Consider the following 26,813-nt stretch of genomic DNA (forward strand, 5'->3'; position numbering starts at 1 on the left):
ACTTTCAACTACCGTAAAGAACATTTCCAGTTAGGATATTATCATAATTTGGTGCTACATTACTACCGAGTGTTTGCCAGATGTTAATAACCCTTAAAGCGCAACTGAAGGTAATAAACAACGTCTCTGATATCAATCGGCCTATGTGGCATCGATATTAGTCAGAAACATTTATTCTAATGTCAAAATTGACTAGAAAGTGTTCATAGGATAATTTTGGTCATAAAGTCAGTCTCGTCCAAAGCAGAGTTTTGAAATGACTTACTTGAGGGTTGCGTTTTGATTTCGAAAACGTTCACTTACCCACTACATGGGATACACAGCTGGGGTGATTGGTGGACGGCAGGTAGCCAAGTGGTTGGGGCGTTAGGCGTGTCAACGAAAAGTTGCTGGTTTGAATACCCGAGCCGTTAAGGTAAAACATCTGTCGATGTGTCCTTGGACAAGGCACTTGACCCTACTTTGCTCCAGGGGCGCTGTACTATGGCTGACCCTGTAAAACAACACATTTCACTGCACCTATGCGGTGTATGTGACAATAAAATGTTTTTTTTTTATTGCGTTCGATGCAGTCTTACTGCAGAACACAGACAGTGAGACCGACCTGCCCAGCAGAGTAGCGTACTTTGTTTACGTAAGACAATACCTCGCAATGTTTTTTTACTTGAGAAATACTGCACCAAACAGCTTAGCTATATGTGAAATGTATTGTATAGCTCTCATATTTAGCCTCACATTTAAGTGTTTTACCATTTTATTAATGAAAAACAATTTGACATGAAGTTGCATTCATGACTTTTATTGACTAATGTTAATTAAAAAATGAGGTCCACTAAACAAAATCCCAACATTCATTTAAATGCATTTTGTGCTGATAGTACAGGAAATGTTGGCTCAGCTAGTCAGTGACAACTGTGTTGAATGTAGAGTTTGTGACAGCCACTATGAGTTTATTACAGACACTATGTCCTGGGCTAAGGGACAATCACAATGCAATAATTCTGTATCCTCTTCTATGTAGAGTTCTAACGAGACCCCAGATTGGGACAAACATCAGTTTTTTTTCCTGAATTCAAATGAAATGCACCCCAACTGTGGTATGCAGTCACTGATGTTTGTCCCAAGGCTCCCAGGGAAAGGGTGGGAGCACCAAAGGAAGGTCAGTTACTTCCCCCCCAAACTAGTCATGTTCCAGACCAATTGGCACCTCCTCATCTGAGCAGTAAGCTCTGTAATTTCTCCCTGTTCCAGGTGTCACCTGAACATTTCGTAACCCACAACAGTCCCCAGTCTATTACTCCATCTGCAGTCTCATCTTCAAGACAAGCATGCAGACATCACGGTCAGAGATAGCGTTATAGCCACTTCTCTGACACAAATCTGGTTTCAGCCACAGAATGCAACACTGCGATTAAAACACATGAAAATCAACTTGTCAGTCCAATATGAAAATTAGGAAGCATTTGGTCAGAAGTTGCAACAGGATTACTTTCACTGACATGGAATACTGTAGTTCCTTGCTGTGTTGAGGCAAATTCCATTAAATTTGGTTCAAATCATCAGGCTAAACCATCTTTCCCAGGATTTCTTTTGAGTTGTTATAATACTGAATAGTGTTCCTTCGGGAGGTAGCTATTTAGAGTGAGTCTGTGCCATGGCAATACCCTAAAACATGACCAGACTAGAGGGAAGTAGGCCTGAATATGATCCAGTGACAAATTCCAAATGGCTCTGGCACAAACTGTAGTCTGCACAAAAAGGGGAAGGGGAGCGGGCCTTACAAAAAAAACAACACTACCGATGACAGTCAGGTCAGAACTTGCTTACATACCTTGCTTTTCCATTATCTTTGGACTGAGAGATGGGTAAATATTTGGTTGATAATATAATTAAAATATCCCCATTACATATTAATAAAGTAAAAATAGTTGTGTGCATGAATTGCAGCAGCAGGAACATCATCTCTCACACAAGCATGCACATAAACAGTAGGCACATACTCAGAACTTGGGACTCAGAACTTGGGGCACATATCAAGATTGCACATATTTATTAACTAATGGCAGACTCAAATACCATTGATCAGTGGTGTCTATATAATGTTTAATGTATTTCATTTACAATATAATTTACTTCACTGCAATGTGCACCACCCTAGATAAAACTAAAGCATACATTCATATTGCTGGAATATAGAAAAACTTATTAGGCAAAAACAAAAACAAGTACCATTCTTGTAGTTCACCTGTTGGATAAAGTACACACCAGTTAATGGTTTCCAGAAGACAAAATTATACTTAAGAGAAATAATAAAGAACCACAGATTCTTATAGCCCATACTTTCCTCCCAATAATCCCAAAAAGAAACCATACAAATGAAAAATACTGAAAGTATAAAAATCCATCTCACCATTTGCATTTTTTTAACACACAAAAAAAATGAATAGAACAGCATTCAAAATTCTGTAAAAGCTATCGCCTACGATATAAAATCTCTGACGTGTACATTGCCCATGGACTATTAGGCTACAAGATCTAATCTCAAATGACATTCTATGCTCAAAAATGTCCTCTAGCTAGCTGGAATGTAATGAGCAGAACCCCGACCTTGTGTGAATGTGAGGACCCAAGGAGCCGTTTAGGGGTCACGTTTCCTTCCTTATTTTTTTATTTTACCTTTATTTAACTAGGCAAGTCAGTTAAGAACAAATTCTTATTTTCAATGACGGCCTAGGAACAGTGGGTTAACTGCCTGTTCAGGGGCAGAACGACAGATTTGTATCTTGTCAGCTTGGGGATTCGAACTTGCAACATTATGGTTAGTAGTCCAACGCTCTAACCACTAGGCTACCCAGCAAAAATGAATACATGTTTTTATTATTGTGAATTTTCATTGTTGGACATTAAAGACTAAATACACCAGGACATCAGCTTCAAGTGATTTTGATTTAGAAAATCTGTTCCCAAGTATTCCCACGCATTATAGAGATAATGTGATTGTATACAAATGTAAGCAAGGTTTGAAATTATTATGTTTTTGTTTTGGATATATCTGTTTGGGTTGATACAGGTGACCAATCGTATTGAAAACAACTTCAGTATAATTATTAAAATCTTCATAAAATGTATTGCCTGGTCCCCTACACTTAATTGCTGACTGTATTGATGTGAGGTGGAAGATAATGTATATCCCATTGGGACCAACACCATTGATTGACTTAGGTCCAACTGTCCATTTTACCACAATCTCTTTAGCGAACAGATGTCAAAGCACTATGCATTCATAAGACATCATGACATGTCTGTGATAAGTTTGTTCTCCAGAACACTGTTCCCTAGTATGCACAGCCGATCCAGTCATCTCCAATCCCAGAGAGCACGAGGAAGATACTGTCCCAACAGTAATCAAGGAAGACATGGATTGGCTTCCCTTCATAGTGTGTTTTCCAGTGAAGAGGATCCTGGGTTCCTCCCTAGCAATAGGATGGAGCCATTCCACAATATCCTCAATTAACACCTAGAGCAGAGAGAAGGGTGTCCAGCTCCTTCTGTGCCTCCTCATCCTTGGGGGGGAGAGAAAGATGAATTCATCTCTTTTTTTAACCACAACAATTACAAATGTGATAAAACTAAGACTTTAGAGCACAAGCGTAAGCCAGTGACATTACAGTCAGTACCTACCTCTTTGGAAATGGTTTCCATTGAAGTAGCAGCATCACACATCTTCCTGGCCTGACTTTTTTGCCCCAGGTCTCTGTAGCACTGACCAATCAAAATCACATTCCTCATCATAATCAACATCATCACTGGTGCACATAAAAAGCCATTTGATTACGGGATATAAATATATGTCGATTATTATAAACTGCTTGGTTCGAGCCCTGAATGCTGATTGGCTGACAGCCGTGGTATATCAGACCGTATTCCACGGGTATGACAAAACATTTATTTGTACTGCTCTAATTACATTGATAACCAGTTTATAATAGCAATAAGGCACCTTGGGGGTTTGTTGGGTCGTGCCTAAGAACAACCCTTAGCTGTGGTATATTGGCCATATACCACACCTACAGATGCCGTATTGCTTAAATATAAGATGCACACATAACAAGAACAATGGCAGCCCAACTTACCTTGGCTAAAAACACATAGTTTAATTTGGAGTACTTGGGACTGATCTCCTCCACCTGTGGAAAATTATGAAAATATAAGGTAAACTTGAGAACACTGCACATGCTTAGAATCAACTCTTCCTCGAGTTAAGCTTCCCGAGGATGGGAAAAAAATGGATTCTCCTTGTCCAGAATCTCTGTAATGTGTCAGCCCTAAAGGGATTCATCCCTGATTCCAGTATGAAGCGGAGGTGATTTGGAATCAAACCCTCGTGAAAAGGTAGCCCAGTCTGAGACTTGGAGGCACAAACATCATCCCTCGGACACGACGATGACGAAGTTAAGTGTTACCATAAAGCTAGAAAACACGGTTGTATTCTTCCATTGGACCTGCACCAAAAACACACCACTGACAAAAACACTGACAGTTTATGTTCTAAATGCATCAAATCAGTCCAGGACAGGTATGACGTTGGTACAGGATTTGGGCAAATGAGTGCAACTGAACATAGAACTTGCTCAGCACATGCAATCATAGACAGGACTAACCATAGCATTGTCATACCTCTAGCAATTGATATGTAGACACAAATGAATATGTCTATGTACTGTATATTTCACTTGACTCAACCTTTTATTCTGACCCTATGTAGCCTTAGCATTAATCATACAGTGAAAAAAGTGCTACGACAACACCTGGGCACTAGCCACTGTTTGTGCACTTGGCTGTTGCGGCACATGTTGCATAACTCAGCAGGATGTGTTTATTGAAGCTAGACAGCCTCTACCAGAGTCCTTGCGGCTAGGAGCAACAAGTTACAACAGAGACCACTTAAATCAAATTGATGGGTGAGATACACAAGACAGGAGGAAGAAGCATGCAGCAGGCCAGGAGCAATCCCGGCCAGGAGCGATTTCATTTCTCTTTATATAAACATGTGAAAAGTGTTAACACAGATTACGCCTCTTTAAATACTTGGGGTTTGGTCTTTAAATCTGGGTGCAGAAGCGACCTCTGGGCAAATTCTGATTTAACACAAAACAAATAGGCTGCTGTGTGCTACATGTTTTAATGGTTTGGAGAGAGAGCATGAAAGACAGTAGAGCCTATGGCTTTGCAAGATAAGTTAAAGCAAGGACTTAGAAAGACTGCGTGATTATAACAGGCTAAAGTACAGCAGAACCATAAAAGTAACAGAAACAGGGTACCCGTCCACATTCAGAACCAGTTGTTTGGGTAAATGAGAAATGTACTGGTGAAGTTACATTTGCAAGGCCTGACACGCTTTACGCCATCAAACACACGTCATATAGCACGACGATTCCGCCTGCACTGATCTGTCTCGTATCTCGCAAAGGGTAATGGGATAGATCAAAAGGAGTCCGGCTCAATGGGCTGTCATAACATTGGAAAATACTGTATTGCATAGGTGACTTTGCCAAATGAACCCAATTTCACCGTCAAAAAGTCAGAATGAATAAACTCAGCTAAAATAGAAACGTCCTCTCACTGTCAACTGCGTTTATTTTCAGCAAACTTAACATGTGTAGATATTTGTATGAACACAACAAGATTCAACAACTGAGACATAAACTGAATAAGTTCCACAGACATGTGACTAACAGAACTGGAATAATGTGTCCCTGAACAAAGGGTGGGTCAAAATAAGTAACAGTCAGTATCTGGTGTGGCCACCAGCTGCATTAAGTACTGCAGTCCATCTCCTCCTCATGGACTGCACCAGATTTGCCAGTTCGTGCTGTGAGATGTTACCCCACTCTTCCACCAAGGCACTAGCCCTCACCCTCCGATCTAACAGGTCCCAGACATGCTCAATAGGATTGAGATCCGGGCTCTTCTCTGGCCATGGCAGAACACTGACATTCCTGCCTTGCAGGAAATCACGCACAGATCGAGCAGTATGGCTGGTGGCATTGTCATGCTGGAGGGTCATGTCAGGATGAGCCTGCAGGAAGGGTACCACATGAGGGAGGATGTCTTCCCTGTAACGCACAGCGTTTAGATTGCCTGCAATGATAACAAGCTCAATCTGATGATGCGGTGACACACCGCCTCAGACCAGGACGGACCCTCTACCTCCAAATCGATCCCGCTCCAGGGCACAGGCCTCGGTGTAAAGCCCATTCCTTCGACGATAAACGTGAATCTGACCATCACCAATGGTGAGACACAACCGCAACTCGTCAGTGAAGAGCACTTTTTGTCAGTCATGTCTGGTCCTGCGACAGTGGGTTTGTTCGGTGATGTCTGGTGAGGACCTGCCTTACAACAGGCCTACAAGTCCTCAGTCCAGCCTATCTCAGCCTATTGTGGACAGTCTGAGCACCGATGGAGGGATTGTGCGTTCCTGGTGCAACTCGGGCAGTTGTTGTTGCCATGCTGTACCCGTCCCGCAGGTGTGATGTTCAGATGTACCGATCCTGTGCAGGTGTTGTTACACGTGGTCTGCCACTGCAAGGACGATCAGCTGTCCGTCCTGTCTCCCTGTAGCACTGTCTTAGGCGTCTCACAGTACGGACACTGACATTTATTGCACTGGCCACATCTGCAATCCTCATGCCCGCTTGCAGCATGCCTAAGGCACGTTCACGCAGATGAGCAGGGACCCTGTGCATCTTTCTTTTGGTGTTTTTCAGAGTCAGTAGAAAGGCCTCTTTAGTGTAATAAGTTTTCATAACTGTGACCTTAATTGCCTATCGTCTGTAAAGCTGTTAGTGTCTTAATGATCGTTCCACAGGTGCATGTTCATTCATTGTTTATGGTTCACTGAACGAGCATGGGAAACAGTATTTAAACCCTTTACAATGAAGATCTGTGAAGTTATTTGGATTTTTACAAATTATCTTTGAAAGACAGGGTCCTGAAAAAGGGATGTTTCTTTTTTTGCTGAGTTGTTAAGCTAAAACGATAAATCAGGTAATTTACTTTTTTTCTTAGTTGCTCAATTTTACATCTAGCTAAGAAGTTTGGTGCTTGAAGGAGCAGTAATTCCGGAATTTGACAATGTGCACGACAACTAACTTAATCTAGTGCACACACTCAATGCTGAACACCAAATGCTTCCTCTATAAGATCAAGCTACTCTAGCAATATTATTTTATCACAATGAGTGATTTGATTTATTAGGTTAATTAGGTTTATAAGCCAATACTAACGGCGACATCTTACTGGGGTCCGACACATAATGAAAAAGACATTACAGACAAAAGATTGTACAATTTACATAAATTTAAAAACATTAACACGTAGTGTGTGTGTTTATCTGTCAGTTACGCATGTGTCAGTACATTTTACAAGAATTGAATTTGTTCTGGACCTGGAGACTGTGAAAAGACTCCCGGTGTCATGTCTGGTGGGGTAAGTGTGTGTGTCAGTGCTGTGTAAGTTGACTATGCAAACAAGTTGAAGAAGAAGTGTTTTTTTTTTATTTAATTTTACCCCTTTTTTCTCCCCAATTTCGTGGTATCCAATTGTTGTAGTTGTCTCATTGCTACAACTCCCGTACGGCCTCCGATACACAACCCAACCAGCCGTACTGCTTCTTAACACAGTGCGCATCCAACCCGGAAGCCAGCCGCACCAATGTGTCAGAGGCTACACCGTGCACCTGGCAACCTTGGCTAGCGCGCACTGCGCCCGGCCCGCCACAGGAGTCGCTGGTGCGCGATGAGACAAGGAGATCCCTACCGACCAATCCCTCCCTAACCCGGACGACGCTAGGCCAATTGTGCGTCGCCCCACGGACCTCCCGGTCGCGGCCGGTTACGACAGAGCCTGGGCGCGAACCCAGGGACTCTGATGGCACAGCTGGCGCTGCAGTACAGCCTGAAGAAGAAGTGTTTACTCAACTCTTGGTCAAGAGTAACTGGCATGCATCGTATTAATATTAGCCCTCTGATTACAATGAAAAGCAAGATGTGCCACTCTGTTTTTGGGCCAGCTGCAGCTTAACTTGGTCTTTCTTTGCAGCTCTTGACCCTATGGCTGGACAATAATCAGGATAAGCTCAAACTAGAGCCTGCAGGACTTGCATTGTGGAGTGTGGTATCAAAAAAGCAGAGCATCCCTTTATTACGGACAGACCTCTCCCCGTCTTTACAACCACTGAATCAATATGTTTGGACCGTGACAGTTTACAATCTAAGGTAACGCCAAGTGATTTAGTCGCCTCAACTTGTTCAACAGCAACACCATTCATTAACAGATTCAGCTGAGGTCTAGAACTTAGGGAATGACTTGTACCAAATACAAGATATTCTGGACGAGTTTTGAAGAAGCAGCTAGCTGCTGCGAGTCAGTGCAGTAAACCTCCAGTCAGCTGCTGCTGCGCTCAGCTGATCCAGACATTAGTAGGAATCGCGGAGAAGCATACTGATCTACGGACTGATTTTTGATAATGGTTTAGGGAAGAGCAATCAATACATACTGGGTCAAACGCTTATGCTCGACACTGCACTCCATGGTAGCGTGGAGAATAACAATACCTTGAGGAAGTTCTTCAGACCATCTTGGACCGTGGCACTCGGAGGCTCTCCAAACAATGTAGCAGCAACTTTCCTTTCAATCCACGACAGCTGAGCCACCTGAACAGAACCAATGTATAAAGCCGTTTCAGAACATGGCAAATCAGATAAGCATTTCAACATGGTGGGTAAAAGTAGAATTTAAACATGGTGGGTAAAGTAGAATTTAAACATGGTGGGTAAAGTAGAATTTAAACATGGTGGGTAAAGTAGCATTTAAACATGGTGGGTAAAGTAGCATTTAAATCTGTGCTAGTAGTATTTACAATGCATTCGATAAGCATTCAGACCCCTTGACTTTTTACACATTTTGTTACGTTTTGTATTTTGTAACAGCATTATTTTTAAAACAATTAAATTACCTGTTTCCCTCATCAATCTACACACAATACCTGATAATGACAAAGCCAAAACAGAAATACCTTATTTATGTACACTACCATTCAAAAGTTTGGGGTCACTTAGAAATGTCCTTGTTTTTGAAAGAAAAGTACATTTCATATCCATTAAAATAACAACAAATTGATCAGAAATAAAGTGTAGACATTGTCAATGTTGTAAATGACTGTTGTAGGTGGAAACGGCAGATTTTTAATGGAATATCTACGTACATAGGCGTACAGAGGCCCATTATCAGCAACCATCACTCCTGTGTTCTAACGGCACGTTGTGTTAGCTAATCCAAGTTTATCATTTTAAAAGGCTAATTGATCATTAGAAAACCCCTTTGCAATTATGTCTGCACAGCTGAAAACTGTTGTGCTGATTAAAGAAGTAGACTAGGTGAGTATCTGGAGCATCAGCATTTGTTGGTTCGATTACAGGCTAAATATGGCCAGAAACAAAGAACTTTCTTCTGAAACTCAGTCTATTCTTGTTCTGAGAAATGAAGGCTATTCCATGCAAGAAATTACCAAGAGCTGAAGATTGGCCCGTCTGAGATATGGCTTTTTCTTTGCAACTCTGCCTAGAAGGCCAGCATCCCGGAGTCACCTCTTCACTTTTGAAGTTGAGTCTGGTGTTTTGCGGGGAATATCAAGGGATATGTCAGGGGAGTAAAGGTGCATTTTTCACTGTACAAAGAATCTTCCAAAATACTGCTGCCAAGGCCCTGTCGCTCATGATTTGGAGACAATATAATCTACCATAAAAGCAGTTTCTAATCTTAACACACACCATCCCATCATGACAAACAGTGAGAATTAGAGATGTGCATCTTTCCCTTTCAAGACGATTCGATATAAGTGCTCCGATACGATACGTTTTACTTTGAAATGACTCAGTGCGATTCAGTTTGTTTAGAGAACGAATCGATGCGATTTAATTAGATGCACTACAATTCGATGCACTAACATTTTCAGCATAAAGACAGCCATTTTAAATTCTAAATTAAAATCTGCTGCTGATGGAGGTCATGAGCTGGGCCTCTCGGGGCTGACTTCTCTCTCTCTGTGTGTGTGTGTGTGTGTGTGTGTGTGTGTGTGTGTAAATTATGTACAGTGTCTTCAGAAAGTATTCATACCCCTTGACTTATTCCACATTTTGATGTGTAACAGCCTGAATTCGAAATTGATTAAATCAACAAAAGAATTCACACCCATTTACACACAATAACCCATAATAAGAAAGCAAATGTATTGAAAATAAAATACAGAAATACTATATTTACATAAGTCAATACTTTGTAGAAGCACTTTTGGCAGCATTAACATCGGAGTCTCTCTGGGTCTCTAAGAGTATTGCACGCATGGATTGTGCAACATTTCCCCATTATTATTTTCAAAATTCTTCAAGCTCTGTCACATTGGTTGTTGATCATTTCTAGACAATCATTTTCAGGTCTTGTCATAGATTTTCAAGTAGATTTAAATAAAAACGGGAACTCTGACAATGTTTTGCAGAAGAAAGTAATATGAGCAAAAGGGTATATGGAGGGTGTGTGTGTGTGTGTGTGTGTGTTGACCGCCGCCATTGTTCTATAGGCTAATGACGCCCGTTTAATTTTCTAAACTGACCCCTTTTCAGGGAGTGTATTCCTCACTGTATGGTTGACTTGGGTTAGAGTGGGTGTGTGTGTCACATACAGCATAGCACCAGCGGCCGAGCAGGTAGTAAGACATAGGATCTTGTGGTTTCAGCTCAATGGCCTTATCCAAATGATCCTGAAAGGAAGAGAGGGAGGAAACAGAAGAGTACAGCATTCATTCATTAGACCAGACATTCTCCTATGACCTGATCGGCCCTACTCCACGTACCCAACCACCCACAACTATTTCACAAATCACTCACACACTTACATGAATGTATAAAAAGCTCCTATTTGTCATGCAACCCTCTCCTTTTCCCCTCCCCCTGTTCCATTTCCACTCTATCGCAAAATCAGTCTCTTTCGCTCTCTCTCTCCTCTTGCTCACTTGGTCTCCCTCCAACTCTCCTCCCCCTCTCTCTTTCTCTCCATACACTGCATGTTCATCATGTCCGCCCCCCTCTCCCTCCACACCATTCAAGGCTTTGCAGGTAAACAGAGTTTGTGAAGCAACTCACAGATAAGATAAATGCTGCGTGCGGTTGTCTCAGTCTCTGCTGTTATGCAACCCTTACATCTGAGAGTTAGTGAGGGGAGTTTCCTGCCAATAAGGCTAAGACATGTATAGCAGTCAATGTATAGAGGCGCTGTCCACAACTGTGTGTATAGGAACACTTTTTTACGTTTCATTTGAACAACACCTGACCTAAATAACACAGAGGGTGATTCTGGCTGTCAACTTGTGGTGATGGGAGGACCCTCTAGACACAGATAAGACTCAACACTGATAGACACAGACTACAGGGGAGGTTCTGGAAAAGTACAAGCCCTGACCTCAGTTACTCTCTCTTATTATGATTAATTCCACCAATCAATCTGTGTGCCTGCTATCACCTCAGGTGCTACTAATGTACAATGCCTTCAGAAAGTATTCAAACCCCTCGACTTACTCCACATCTTGTTGTGTTACAGCCTGAATTCAACATGAATTCAATATTAATATTTGTTCACCAATTTACACACAATACCCCATCATGACAAAGTGAAAACATGTTTTTTGACATTTTTGCATATTTCTTGAAAATGAAATACAGACATCTCATTTACATAAGTATTCACACCCCTGAGTCAATACATATTAGAATCAACTTAGACAGCGATTACAGCTGTGAATCTTTCTGGGTAAGTCTCTAAGAGCTTTGCACACCTGGATTGTACAATATTACAATTCTTCAAGCTCTGTCAAGTTATTTTACTATTATAATTAAAACATACAATATACTTGCAGTGAAGCCGCAAGTACATCACATTAGTAATCTAACAGCCTCCCATCCAGAGCAACACACAGAAGCAACCAGGGTCAACGCCCTGCTCAAGGGCACGTCGACAGATCTCCCACCAGCCCTCCAAGATCCCCCCCCCCCCCCCCCCCACAGTTCCCCAAGAGCTGCCCCTCAACCATCCAAGACCCCCCCCCAGAAAAAAATGAATTAAATGTTCTAGTTGCTAGTTGTTGATCATTGCTAGACAGCCATTTTCAAGTCTTGCCATAGATTTAAGTCAAAACTGCAAACAGGATGCATGTTTTGGAATATGTTTATTCGGTACAGGCTTCCTTCTTTTACTCTGTTATTTAGGTTAGTATTGTTGAATAACTACAATGTTTATCCATCTTCAGTTTTTTCCTATCACAGCCATTAGCTCTAACTGTTTTAAAGTCACCATTGGGCCTCATGGTGAAATCCCTGAGCGGTTTCCTTCCTCTCCAGCAAATGAGTTTGGAAGGACACCTGTACGTTTGTAGTGACTGGGTGTATTGATACACCATCCAGTGTAATTAATAACTTTACCATGCTCAATGGGATATTCAATGTCTGCTTTTTTAAAATGTATTTATTTTCTACCAATAGGTGCCCTTCTTTGCGAGGCACTGGAAAACCACTCTGGTCTTTGTGCTTGAATCTGTGTTTGAAATTCAGTGCTCGACTGAGGGACCTTACAGAAAATTGTGTTTGGGGTACAGAGATGAGGTAGTTATTCAAAAATCATGCAACTTATGTGACTTGTTAAGCACATGTTTACCCCTAAAGCTTATTTAGGCTTGCCATAACAAGGGGTTTGAATTCTTATCAACTCCAGACATTTCAGATTTTCATTTTTAATGAATTCGTAAAAATGTAAACAAACATAATTCCACTCTGACATGATGGGGTATGGTGTGTAGGCCAGTGACACAAAATCTTAATGTAATCCAAATTAAATTCAGGCTGTAACAAGAGCATGTGGAAAAAGTCAAGGGGTGTGAATACTTTCTGAAGGCATAGTAGGTAACGTCTGACATGGTTCAAGTACACAAAACAAACACTTGAAATCGGTGACCACATGAAAATATAGCTTTGTGTGTAGACGGTGTCAGAAAATCACTTACTTTGAAGATGTAGCCATTCTTTATCCTGTTCTGCACAGTCTCATACTCTGTCATGATGCCACACATTATGGCGTACCTAGAAAATAGGGATGTGCATGGTTATTCAAACATCCGAACAGAGGTTAGTATTCAAATACTTGTGTGAGTAGGCTATTCATTTTTGCGAGGCCAAAAAACTATAGGCCTAACACCGAAATGGCTTTTTCTAAATGTAATTAAAATATCCATGTGACATTGTTGCATACTACAAGGATAATGTACCATATTTCTAATTATTAATTTAATAAAACAACAAACTTTTTAATGTAGTTTTTATGAGGTGTGCCCCATAAAAAGACTGGCAGTTGTGTGTAGCTTGTTGCCTATGTTGGCCAATCAAAGCGGAAAAGAGGCTCAATGTGTAGCAAGTGCAGTGAGCGTTCACTAATGCAATGCAAGACGTAATAAAATGAATTAAAAGGTTTGCAAAATGAGGAGTAGGCATAGGCTAAAACGAGCAACAAACAGGTAACGTTAGTTGTTTTATCTGAATGGGGTTGGGGAGGTGGCGCTGCATGTAGCCTCAATTAGCCTAGCTAGCTATTGTTGGCTAGCTAGCTACTCTAGGCTACTACAGTCAAGACAGGTACTATTATATGAGATGATAAATAACATTGTGGCTGCTACAAGTTAGCTAGTCTTGGCTGTAGCCGAATTGGCTTGACTACTGTTACTTTGTCTGGTTCTCTCCCCCTCTGTCTGCCCTCTGTCGCTCCCATCTCTCACACACAGCCCACTCCTGCAGCAATAAAGCGCCAGCCTATGTCCCTCGCGCAACAGTGCTCAGGTATAAAAAAATAAAAAATAATAATAATTAATTATATATATATATATTTTTTAAATATATATATATATATATATATATATATATATATATATATATATATATATATATATATAGGTAATATTTTTTTAAAAATATTTGTATATCAGACAACAAGAAAAAAGATACTATTTGAAGTGAAATGATTTCAAACCCCAAATCCCTACTAGAGACAAATAATTGAGAGAAGTGTTCAAAACATTTTGCTTTGTAAATTTGTCATGCCAATAAAGCCTTTTGAATTTGAAAGAAACAGATCACGGAGAGATGGCTATAAAGAAGAGACAGGTGGAGAGAGAGAGAGAGAAATATTGAGGAGGGTTTGTATAGGGGTCCTTCAGTTCAGTCTTAATAATAAAAACTACAATACTGTATGTTGAAATGTTAACTAAATCGATAAAGCACGCCCAGGCAACTTTCTCCAACAGGAGTCAGGCATGATGCAGAGTAGGGATGTGTTGGGGTGGTTGCCTGACTTACACCACCCATTTCCTGGATCACTAGCCACATCTCAACCCAGAAGGCGCTGGAAGTCAACAACACTCATGTCACGTCCTGACCATAGAGAGCCCTTATTTTCTATGGTAGAGTAGGTCAGGGCGTGACTGGGGGTTAGAGGCTAGACTTATGTGGGGTTCTAGTATTGTTTTTCTATGTTGGTGATTTTGTATGATTCCCAATTAGAGGCAGCAGGTAATCGTTGTCTCTAATTGGGGATCATATTTAAGTAGCATTTTTCTCTATTGTGTTTTGTCGGATATTGTTTATGGGTAGTTGTATGTCAGCACTCCATTGTCGTCACGTTTCATTATTCTTTATTGTTTTGTGTGTTTCACAAAATAAAGATGTGGAACCCAGATCACGCTGCGCCTTGGTCCGTCTCTACAAACATACGTGACAACTCAACCTCCCAGACAAGCTCCTCACTAAGCAACTTGGAGGAGAGATAAGATATGCAGCTCTGACTCTTTTCCCTTGTTCTCACTCCCAATTAAAGCTACAGTCTAAGCTTTAGGAAGCTGTTCAACAGTAATTTCAATTATAGATGTGTACCCAGTGTATAGCGTCAAAATATGGTTCAAGCGATCACTTGGACATCATGGATTGTCAGTCCAAAACAAGTGGAGGGGCTGGTGTTCTGTTTTCAGAATCCCAGAATGTGGCTTTATTATACAGGGAACAAGGAAGAGGCTAAATGAAACAGTTTGGTCCGTACAGTGGAAGACTGGAGTAAAAACAGTCTGTAGCCTGAGGCTGTGGGTTTGGAGAGAAGAAGAATGAGGTGATCAAAGTCCTTTCACCACAAGGTCTCTAATCCTGCTGGTTACTCACAGCGGGACACAAACACTACAAAGAATCAAGGGGGTGAAAAGGTCTCCTGACAGTGAAGAGGTTGGTACTGATGGTAGATGGGGATGTGTGTGTGTTAGTGAGCGGTGTCTGGTAGCCTGTGAAAGCCTTTTTTGGCAGGCCATGAAATAGAGACTCTCTCTTGCTGGGCTTTAATCCGATAAAATGATGCAGGCATAGCGTACTACTTCACCGGATTGCAGCTCCTAACGAAAACAGTGAAAAACTTACCGGGTTATCTAGTGTGTTGTGCCAACTGCCAATGTTAAATTATGTTGCCTGATTAGCAGGAAACTAGAAGGATTTTGTGTATGATCTGTGTAAGTACCAATATAATATGCTCCTTGTGATTTATACATGTGCAGTGCATTCGGAAAGTATTCAGACCCCTTGACTTTCAACATTGTTACTTTACAGCCTTATTCTAAAATTGATTTAAAGAAATACCCCATAATGAAAGCAAAAACAGGTTTTTAGAAATGTTTGCAAATTCATTACAAATAAAAACAGAAATAACTTATAGTATTCAGACCCTTTGCTATGAGACTCGAAACAGAGGTCAGGTACATCCTGTTTCCATTGATCATCCTTGAGATGTTTCTACAACCTGATTGGAGTTCACCTGTGGTAAATGCAATTGACTGGACATGATTTGGAAAGGCACACACCTGTCTATATAAGGTCCCACAGTTGATAGTGCATGTCAGAGCAAAAAGCAAGCCATTAGGTGGAAGGAATTGTCCGTAAAGCTCAGAGACAGGTTTGTGTCAAGGCACAAATCTGAAGGTTAGAACACAGCAGCCTCCATCATTCTTAAACGGAAGAAGGTTGGAACCACCAAGACTCGTCCTAGAGCTGGCGGCCCAGCCAAACTAAGCAATCGGGGGGCATTGGACAGGGAGGTGACCAAGAACCTGATGGTCACGTCTGGATGAAACCTGGCACCATCCCTACGGTGAAGCATGGTGGTGGCAGCATCATGCTGTGGAGATGTTTTTCAGCATAAGGGACTGGGAGACAAGCTTGCCAAGCTTGTTGTGTCATACCCAAGAAGACTCAAGGCTGTAATCTCTGCCAAAGGTGATTCAACAAAGTACTGAGTAAAGGGTCTGAATAGTGTGGAAGGACCACCAGAGGGCAGGCTGGGCTCATGGATAGTAGCCCAACAAGGCATGGGAGACAAGGTAACCAGAGGCAATTAAGCACAGCTGACGGTACTAATGACATACTCTCCTTCCCCTATAAGAGAGAGAATGGAACCAGCAGAGAGAGGGAAAAACTATCTCTGGAAGATGGCCACCGAGAGAGAGGAGCTATCCAGGAAGAACCACTAAGACGGTGACAATCCCGTGACTTTTTGTTGTAGTTTAAAGATAATCCTATTATGTTCTTGTTTCATCTGGAGAAGAAGATGTATGTTTTTCCTGGGAAGATTTTCATTGATCATGTTGGAGTGTTTGTGTTGACCCAATGCCCTCAATAGAGAACTGTGTTCAATCAAGAAAACTTACTCCTGACTCGTTTATTCCACCTTCCCGCTTTAGAGTGACGCCCAATTACTTGGTCCACTCACATTGGTGGAGGATGCGGGCATTAGGTGGACGAGTGACACAAGGATAAGTGAGTAAATCAAGATTCTTCCAGTAGACCCGGAGGAACCATTCAAGAACGATGGATAACGCCCTACTACAACAATTGATCACGGCACAGCAGACAACCATAGAACTCCTGCAACAACAGCTGAGCCGACGAGAAGAACCTAGAGTTAAGCCAAGAGCGGCTGCTCACGCCATCTTACCTCGTCTCTCCAAGGAGGATGATATTGAGGCCTTCCTCATGATCTTCGAAAGGACGGCCACCTTGGAAGAGTGGCCGCCCACAGAATGGGCGAGCGCATTAGCCCCTCTTTTGACCGGGGTGGCTCAGGAAGCCTATTTTGACCTGGATTCCCGCGAAGCTGCGGACTATGGGCGACTAAAAACCGAGATCCTGTCCCGGTACCAGCTGACTGCCAGAGATAGGGCTGTAAAATTCCATCAATGGACCTATACAGCTGATCAACCCGTCCGTGCCGAGATCTTCGCATTAATATGACTGACGAAACAGTGGCTAGAACCTGGAAAGGGAGTAGGACATGTGATAGAGACTCTCGTAGTGGACAAGATATTGAGAGAATTACCCAGTGACTTAAAAAGGGTTGTGGGGCAAGCCAACCCGTTGTCAGCCGACGACATAGCCCAGGCGGTGGAAACATATCGGTCTACAGGGGAGTTGTTAAAAAGTGACAAGGAGGAACGGAATGAGTCTTCTAATCCCGTACCACGACTCACCCCGGCGCGCCCGCCACCGAAACGTCCAAACCCCCCCCGGAGGTGGGAGAAGTCAGCCACCACACAGCAGGGTCGGTGTTATAAATGTCAGTCTCCCAACCATTATGCCCCACAATGTCCTAGCAAGGATGAGCCCATGGTCACGGAGTCATTACTGCCTATCCCCACACATCCCGTTTTGAGGGGGCAGGATCAACACTGTTGGTTAGCAGAGATAGCCCCAGCCTCAGAGATTCCGGTGCGAGTCGAAGGACAAGATGTGGTAGCTATTCTCGACTCGGGAAGTATGGTTACGTTAGTAGAGGAGCGGATGGTGACCTCCGCAACACTGCTACCAGACAAAGTAGCCGTATCCTGTATCCATGGAGACACCCACTATTACCCCACTGTGAATCTGCCTATTCTCACTCCAAAAGGAAGGTGTACAGTCAGCAGGGAAAGTGCCCCAGCTGAAGGTGCCATTATTGATCGGGAGAGACTGTCCCCTATATAAGGAGCTTCGGCAGATGACGTTATGTACGGGAAGAAGGGGGACAGGAAAGAAGAGAAAATCCAAGCCCAAGGTAGTAGTCCTTACAAGGAGACGTAGCCGTGTCCTCGTCCTCTGCAGCAGAGGAAGAAATAGCGACCCAACGTTTACGACAGATATTCCAGGAAACCACAGATGAAGACACATGTGAAGGGTTATACACAACGCAGGAAGAAAGGAGCAACCAGGCGCTAAGGGATATATTTGAAGCTCCATCCGAGGAGGGAACCTGGAAGGGATTCTCCTCGGTCACCCCTGATGGGGATGTGGAACATCCTCCACATCCCTCTACCGAGGTCGACCTGCCCCAGGAATTAAAGGGACAGTTCGGCACCACGCAGCATAGAGACCCAGACCTAAGGGAGTCCATGAGGAAGGTGAAGGTGATCGATGGGGGGAACGTCGACGGATCAGGTGAGCCCCCTCTTCCTTACTATGCAATCAGGCGGGGTCTCTTATACTGGGTCGTACGACGAAGGGGGGGAAACCAGGAATTACTAATGGTGCCTAGGCCATAAAGGGATACAGTTCTACAGTTAGCCCATTCCCACGTCCTAGGAGGACACCTGGCACGAGACAAGACTATTGACAGAATCATGCAGAGATTCTATTGGCCCCGGGTCACCCGGGATGTGGCCAGGTATTGTAGGACGTGTGATCAATGTCAATGTACAGCCCCACGGCCACACCTACGTAACCCTTTGATTCCTCTCCCCATCATAGAGACTCCCTTTGAACGCATAGCTATGGACCTCGTAGGACCCCTCCCAAAATCCGCCAGAGGACACGAGTACATCCTAGTGGTTATAGATTACGCTACCAAGTTCTCGGAGGCCATACCCCTGCGTAACATGTCGTCAAAGGGAATTGCCAAGGAGTTATTCCTGATAGTCTTGGGGAGGCCCACACGAGAGAACATCTTAACCGATCAAGGAACCCTGTTCATGTCCCGGTTGATGAAGGACTTGTGTCGGTTATATCAGGTTCAGATACGTACAAGCATATTCCATCCTCAAACAGACGGGTTGTGTGAACGCTTGAACAAAACGATTAAAAGCATGTTGAGAAGAGTGGTGTCCCGAGACGGGAAAAACTGGGACATGCTTCTCCCACACTTAATGTTTGCCCTGCGAGAAGTACCCCAGGCATCCACTGGATTCTCTCCGTTTGAATTGCTCTATGGCAGACCCTGTCGAGGGATCCTCGACTTAGCCAAGGAGACCTGGGAGACCCAACCATGCCCCTTTCGATCCACAATAGAACACGTTACCCTGATGAGAGACCGCCTGTCAGCAGTGTGGCCCATAGTCAAGGAGCATATGGAGAAGGCCCAAAGGACCCAAGGCCGGGCTTATGATAAGTCCGCGACCCCCCCGTGGGTTCACCGTGGGAGAGAAAGTGATGGTGCTTGTGCCCACGGCCGAACATCGCTTGCTGGCGCAGTGGAGGGGGCCCTACGAGGTAATGAAAAGGGTCTCACCGGTCAATTACCTCATCAAGCAACCTGACAGGAGGAAGAAGGTCCAACTCTATCACATAAACCTGCTGAAGACGTACCATGGACGAGAGGAGGAGGTGGCTTTGATGGCCCTGGAGGGCAAAGGAAAAGAGGAGGCTCTACCACAGGTGCGCCGTGGCCAAACTCTCCTACCGGAGCAGTCAAGACAGCTAGACAAGCTGATTATGAACTTCGGTCGAATATTCTCTCCATTCCCAGGACAAACAGATGTCCTGTTCCACCATATCCACACTGAACCCGGCAAGAAGGTGCATATCCGCCCTTACAGGATTCCTGAGGCTCGCCGAGTCATCGCTAAGAAAGAGGTGAGGGAAATGTTGAGGATGGGCGTGATCGAGCCCTCGACGAGTGAGTGGTCCAGTCCCATAGTCCTGGTCCCCAAATCCGATGGTAGTATGAGACTCTGCAACGACTTTAGGGGCGTGAATGCCATCTCTACATTCGATGCATATCCCATGGCCCGCGTGGATGAACTCTTGGAGCGCTTAGGAAAGGCCAAGTTCCTCACTACCCTGGATTTGACGAAGAGATATTGGCAAGTGCCGGTGGCTCCGGAGGATCGCCCAAAGACTGCCTTCGCCACCCCAGAGGGGCTTTTCCAGTATGTGAGGATGCCCTTCGGACTGCACGGTGCCGCTGCAACTTTCCAACGCCTCATGGATGCCATTCTACGGCCCCATCAAGAGTATGCAGCGGCGTACATAGACGATGTGGTCATCCACAGCGAGGACTGGGATAGTCACCTCCTGCGATTACGGGCGGTGCTTGTGAGTTTGGAAGCCACAGGGTTGACAGCCAATCTAAATAAATGCTGCCTGGGCCTGTCCGAAGCAGAATACCTGGGGTACACCGTGGGGAATGGGAAAATACGCCCACAGGCAGAGAAGACAAGGGCAATTCGTGACTGGCCTCGACCCCGGACCAAGCGAGATGTTCGGGCCTGTTCACAAACCTCATCAGGAAAAACCTGCCAAACCAGGTAGAGTGGAAAGACGAGACGGAAGAGGCCTTTCAATTGCTAAAAGATGGCCTGTGTTCTGATCCCGTTCTACAGGCTCCGGACTTCTCACAAGAGTTCATTGTGCAGGTCGACGCCTCGGATACAGGGCTCGGGGCCGTACTAGCTCAGGGTAAAGGTGAAGAAGAGAAGCCGATTCTCTTCATTAGTAGGAAGCTCAGCGATCGGCAACAGAGGTATGCGACCGTAGAGAAAGAGGCCTTAGCCATCAAGTGGGCCCTCGATTATCTCCGGTACTACCTACTGGGTCGGAGGTTTGCATTAGTTACTGACCATGCGCCCCTCACGTGGATGGCTGGTAAGAGAAACAATAACAACAGAATAGGCAGATGGTTTTTGTCTTTACAACCGTTCTCTTTCCATGTCATCCACAGGGCCGGATCGAGGAACGGGAATGCAGACGCGCTGTCCCGACGCGACCAAGACGGTGCGTCTGGCGCCCGACCCTCCGGTTCGGTTCTGGGGGGGAAGGTATGTGGAAGGACCACCAGAGGGCAGGCTGGGCTCATGGATAGTAGCCCAACAAGGCATGGGAGACAAGGTAACCAGAGGCAATTAAGCACAGCTGACGGTACTAATGACATACTCTCCTTCCCCTATAAGAGAGAGAATGGAACCAGCAGAGAGAGGGAAAAACTATCTCTGGAAGATGGCCACCGAGAGAGAGGAGCTATCCAGGAAGAACCACTAAGACGGTGACAATCCCGTGACTTTTTGTTGTAGTTTAAAGATAATCCTATTATGTTCTTGTTTCATCTGGAGAAGAAGATGTATGTTTTTCCTGGGAAGATTTTCATTGATCATGTTGGAGTGTTTGTGTTGACCCAATGCCCTCAATAGAGAACTGTGTTCAATCAAGAAAACTTACTCCTGACTCGTTTATTCCACCTTCCCGCTTTAGAGTGACGCCCAATTACTTGGTCCGCTCACAATACTTATGTAAATGTGATATCCGTTTTTTTATTTAATAGATTTGCAAATGTTTCTAAAAACCTGTTTTTGCTTTGCCATTATGGGTGTTGTGTGTAGATTGAGAGAAAAAACAATTGTATTCATTCTAGAATGAGGCTGTAACGTAACAAAATGTGGAAAAAGTCAAGGGGTCTGAATACTTTCTATAAGCCACCTATTCAAATAAGACAAAGAGAAGTCAAGTGCCACCCACACCACACTCAAGAGAACCTTTGTCTATTCTCTGCCAAAGCATTGGTGGGCAAGTTGTGTATAACTGTAACAAAAAGGTGCTTGTTTATGGTCTAATGGTAGTGCAAGGTGCGGCCACACCACTGCTGGTTGGCGCTCGATGAGTGGGGAGCTCCACAATACCACAGGAGCAGAGATCCTATCTCCAGCTTTTAGCCGACTGGTTTCCAATGAAAACATTCTGCTGTGTGATTATGAGCTTTAGCAAGTTATGCACCACCGACCGGCTAGCTACCTCTTATGAAGAAACACGTCAGTGGATTGATGATAACTGGGTTGTTCCGACTTCCAACATGGTGTGAACTATTACATGTAACTGGAATTGAATGAACAGTGACCACAGCTGGACTAAGTGAGACCATTAAAAATAATGGCCTGATGATTCTGTTATGACTGGAGGAGTCAAGCGCAGAGAGCAGGTAGTTCCGTACGTGGATATTTTATTCCAATGACAGCGGAAAAACGGACATGCAAAACACAAGGGCGCATGAAACAACCCGTCCAAATAAACAGGACTAAAACTGTCCGGAAAAATAGAGATCACAATAATCAACCAACACCATAAAACAGAGAACAAGCCCGCTCAATAACTAGCGGGCCTAGTGCCCTTAAATAGCCTACAAACAAAACTAAACTCAAAACAGGTGTAACCAATTAGACCCAACTAACAGAAACAAAAGGAAAGGGAATCGATGGCAGCTAGTAGGCCGGCGACGACGACCTGAAGAAGGTAGTGTGTGAGCCCACCGAATCAATTTATCACGGACACCAAGCGGCACGTACCTAAGATCAGTCGGACACTGAAGGCGCAGGTTCAACCCTCAACGCCCGCTCGATGTCCGCGTCCACCTCCCATACCACCGGGGACACCAGCCGAGAGGCTGGAAGGATAGGAGTGGGATTGATGGACCGGTCCTCGGTGTCAGAGACGGGACAGCGCGTCGGCCTTAGTGTTAAGGGAACCTGGTCTATAAGAGATCGTAAATCTAAAGCGTGTAAAAAACATGGCCCACCTAGCCTGACGCGGATTCAGTCTCCTCGCTGCTCGAATATACTCCAGATTGTGGTGGTCAGTCCAGATGAGGAAAGGGTGTTTAGCCCCCTCTAGCCAGTGTCTCCACACCTTCGGGGCTTTTACCATAGATAGTAACTCCCGGTCCCCCACATCATAGTTCCGCTCCGCCGGACCCAGCTTCTTGGAAAAGAAAGCGCAGGGATGGAGCTTCGGTGGCGTGCCCGATTGCTGTGACAGCACAGCTCCAACCCCAGCCTCGGACGCATCCACCTCCACTATGAATGCTAACGAAGGGTCCGGATGCGCACTCTAACAGCCTCCACTCTTCAGGGATGGCTTTCCACTAGATGTTGGAACATTGCTGAGGGGGTTTGCTTCCATTCAGCCAAAAGAGCTTTAGTGAGGTCGGGCACTGATGTTGGGCAATTAGGTGTTCCAATTCATCCCAATGGTGATTGATGGAGTTGAGGTCAGGGCTTTGTGCAGGCCAGTCACGTTCCACACCGACCTCGACAAACCATCTCTGTATGGACCTCGCTCTGTGCACAGGGGCATTGTCATGCTGAAACAGGAAAGGGCCTTCCCCAAACTGTTGCCACAAAGATGGAAGCAAAATGTCACGCCCTGACCTTAGAGATCCTTATTATTCTCTATGTTTGGTTAGGTCAGGGTGTGACTCGGGTGGGAAAGTCTGTTTGCTATTTCTTTGTTTTTGGCCGAGTGTGGTTCCCAATCAGAGGCAGCTGTCTATCTTTGTCTCTGTTTTCTGTTTAGTGTTTCTGTCTGACAGAACTGTGCGCTTTCGTTTTCACGTTTGTTATTTTGTTTGAGTGTTTTTTTTAAATAAAAGAATCATGAACACTTTCCACGCTGCGCTTTGGTCCACTCTTCCTACCACCAACGAGAGTAGTTACAGAAGATCCCACCAAAAACGGACGAAGCAGCGTGGCCAGGAGTGGACATGGGAAGAAATCCTGGATGGAGAAGGACCCTGGACAAGGGCCGGAGAGTATCGCCATCCAAGGGAGCAGATGGAGGCAGGGAGAGCAGAACGGCGACGATACGAGGAGTTAGATCAACCTCGACGCAAGCACGAGAGGCAGCCCACACAGGGAGATTGGCGGAGTCAGGGTTTAGACCTGAGCTAACTCCCCGTACTTACCGTGGGGAGCGTGTGACCGGTCAGGCACCGTGTTATGCGGTGATGTGCACGGTGTCTTCAGTGCGCATTCACAGCCCGGTGCGCTCTGTTCCAGCTCCCCGCATTTGCCATGCTAGAGTGGGCATCCAGCCAGGATGGATGGTGCCGGCTCAGCGGTCATGGTCTCCAGTGCGTCTCCTCCGGTGAGACCTGTTCCAGCTCCACGTACGAAGCCTCCAGTGATGATCCATAGCACGAAGCCTCCAGTGATGATCCATGGCACGAAGCCTCCAGTGATGATCCATGGCACGAAGCATCCAGTGATGATCCATGATCCTAGACGTTTCCACTTTACAATAACAGCCCTTACAGTTGACCGGGGCAGTTCTAGCAAGGCAGAAATGGACTTGTTGGAAAGGTGGCATCCTATGACGGTGCCACGGTGAAAATCGCTGAGCTCTTCAGTAATGCCATTTTACTGCCAATGTTTTTCTCTGGAGATTGCATGGCTGTGTGCTCGATTTTATACACCTGTCAGTCAACGGCATGGCTGAAATAGACAAATCCACTAATTTGAAGGGGTGTCCACATACTTTAATTTATACACAGTTCATTCAGAAAGTATTCAGGCCCCTTCCCTTTTCCACATTTTGTTAAGTTAAAGACTTATTATAAATGGATTACATTTTAAACAATTTCTCAATCTACACACAATACCCTATAATGACAAAGCAAAATACTGTTTTTAGAACACAAATACTGTTTTAACACAAAAAAAAACACATACCTTATTAATATAAATATTCAGAGCCTTTGCTATGAGACTCGAAATTGAGCTCAGGTGCATCCTGTTTCCATTGCTCATCCTTGAGATGTTTCTACAACTTGATTAGAGTCCACCTGTCGTAAATTAAATTGATTGGACATGATTTGGAAAGGCACACACCTGTCTATATAAGGTCCCACAGCTGACAGTGTATGTCGGAGCAAAAACCAAGCCATGTAGGTTTACATTATTGTTGTCTGGCTCTAATCACAGTGGATACAATGTAAATGTGATCTATACAAGCCCTGTTTTTACGAAACCTGTTCTGCTCATCTTCAAGTAAACCTGACATTTCTAAATACTGAGTCAACCTGTTGTTTAAGATACAAGAGAATAACGTGTAGACTGCTAAAAGGCTGACACCTCTGTAATTTAATGGAACCTGTGGATCATTCTTTGATGACTTTGGGATTGGTTAAATGATAGACATGTACCAAGTTGAAGGGACGATACCATTTTCAAAACAGCTCCTCCATTCCTGTTGCTTTTGTGTTTTTTGCTTTATCAACAGCATTCAGGAATGAGTTGAGGTGTATCGAGCCCTATTCTTCCCAATTTAACCCATTCTTTAAGTTGGGTCATTTCATCATCAAACACAGATGGTATATTGTTGCCTGAAAATAGGTTAGCAAAAATATTTCCCAGTTATTTAATACACAATTCTTCTTAATGTTTGAGTTGATTCAGACGCACACATATCATACCTCGAAGACATGTTAACCTCTCACCATTACAATAAGAGAGGAGGTTAGCATTTTTGGGGGTTATGATATTAGTGCGTCTATCTTTCTCACTCATCATTATTCACAATTCATTTTTTATTTCACCTTTATTTAACCAGGTAGGCCAGTTGAGAACAAGTTCTCATTTGCAACTGCGACCTGGCCAAGATAAAGCAAAGCAGTGTGACACAGACAACAACACAGAGTTACACATGGAGTAAACAATAAACAAGCCAATAACACAATAAACAAGTCAATGACACAGTACAAAAAAGAAAGTCTATATACAGTGTGTGCAAAAGGCATGAGGAGGTAGGCAATAAATAGGCCATAGGAGCAAATAATTACAATTTAGCAGATTAACACTGAAGTGATAAATGAGCAGATGATGTGCAAGTAGAGATACTGGTGTGCAAAAGAGCAGAAAAGTAAATAAAATAAAAACAGTATGGGGATGAGGTAGGTAGATTGGGTGGGCTATTTACAGATGGACTATGTACAGCTGCAGCAATCGGATAGCTGCTCAGATAGTTGATGTTTAAAGTTGGTGAGGGAAATAAAAGTCTCCAACTTCAGCGATTTTTGCAATTCGTTCCAGTCACTGGCAGCAGAGAACTGGAAGGAAAGGTGGCCAAATGAGGTGATGGCTTTGGGGATGATCAGTGAGATATACCTGCTGGAACGTGTGCTACGGGTGGGTGTTGTTATCGTGACCAGTGAACTGAGATAAGGCGGAGCTTTACCTAGCATAGACTTATAGGTGACCTGGAGCCAGTGGGTCTGGCAACGAATAGGTAGCGAGGGCCAGCCGACTAGAGCATACAGGTCGCAGTGGTGGTTGGTATAAGGTGATTTGGTAACAAAACGGATGGCACTGTGATAGACTGCATCCAGTTTGCTGAGTAGAGTATTGGAAGCTATTTTGTAGATGACATCGCCAAAGTCGAGGATCGGTAGGATAGTCAGTTTTACTAGGAAGGTCATTCAGGATTATCCGTAATCATGGTAGCATCCACATTAATGTAGAAGTGTTTAAAAACATATTTTTTACTTACAATGAAAGTGACTCCAAAAGGACACAATACATTATTTAACATGAATTTCTATTGGGCACAAAACAAATTGGAAATAACCCCCAAAAACAACAAATGCATCCAACAAATATGTAGAGTCACAAGCTTGATATC

General features: G+C 43.9%; 1 protein-coding gene across 7 annotated transcripts in view; it reads right to left on the reverse strand.

Annotated features, from left to right (window-relative positions):
* Positions 1-2,021: 2,021 nt before the first annotated feature.
* The window catches only part of LOC110502298 (regulator of microtubule dynamics protein 2), a 58,112-nt gene continuing 33,320 nt past the window's right edge, over positions 2,022-26,813 (reverse strand). For 3 of the 7 annotated variants that reach the window (XM_021580223.3, XM_021580221.3, XM_021580224.3), the window contains exons 6-11: positions 13,112-13,187; positions 10,742-10,819; positions 8,619-8,717; positions 4,134-4,187; positions 3,682-3,762; positions 2,022-3,563 (exon numbers count right to left, since the gene is read on the reverse strand). In XM_021580223.3, coding sequence (XP_021435898.3) covers positions 3,507-3,563; positions 3,682-3,762; positions 4,134-4,187; positions 8,619-8,717; positions 10,742-10,819; positions 13,112-13,187 — 445 coding nt within the window. In that variant the 3' untranslated portion in view covers positions 2,022-3,506. Of the gene's footprint in view, positions 3,564-3,681; positions 3,763-4,133; positions 4,188-8,618; positions 8,718-9,571; positions 9,673-10,741; positions 10,820-13,111; positions 13,188-26,813 lie in introns of all 7 variants that reach the window. The other 4 variants (XR_016490910.1, XR_016490909.1, XM_090216648.1 and 1 more) reach the window with 2 other exon arrangements.

Source organism: Oncorhynchus mykiss, chromosome 23 (assembly GCF_057628025.1).
Source record: "Oncorhynchus mykiss isolate SJ-2025 chromosome 23, ASM5762802v1, whole genome shotgun sequence".
Lineage (NCBI taxonomy): Eukaryota > Metazoa > Chordata > Actinopteri > Salmoniformes > Salmonidae > Oncorhynchus > Oncorhynchus mykiss.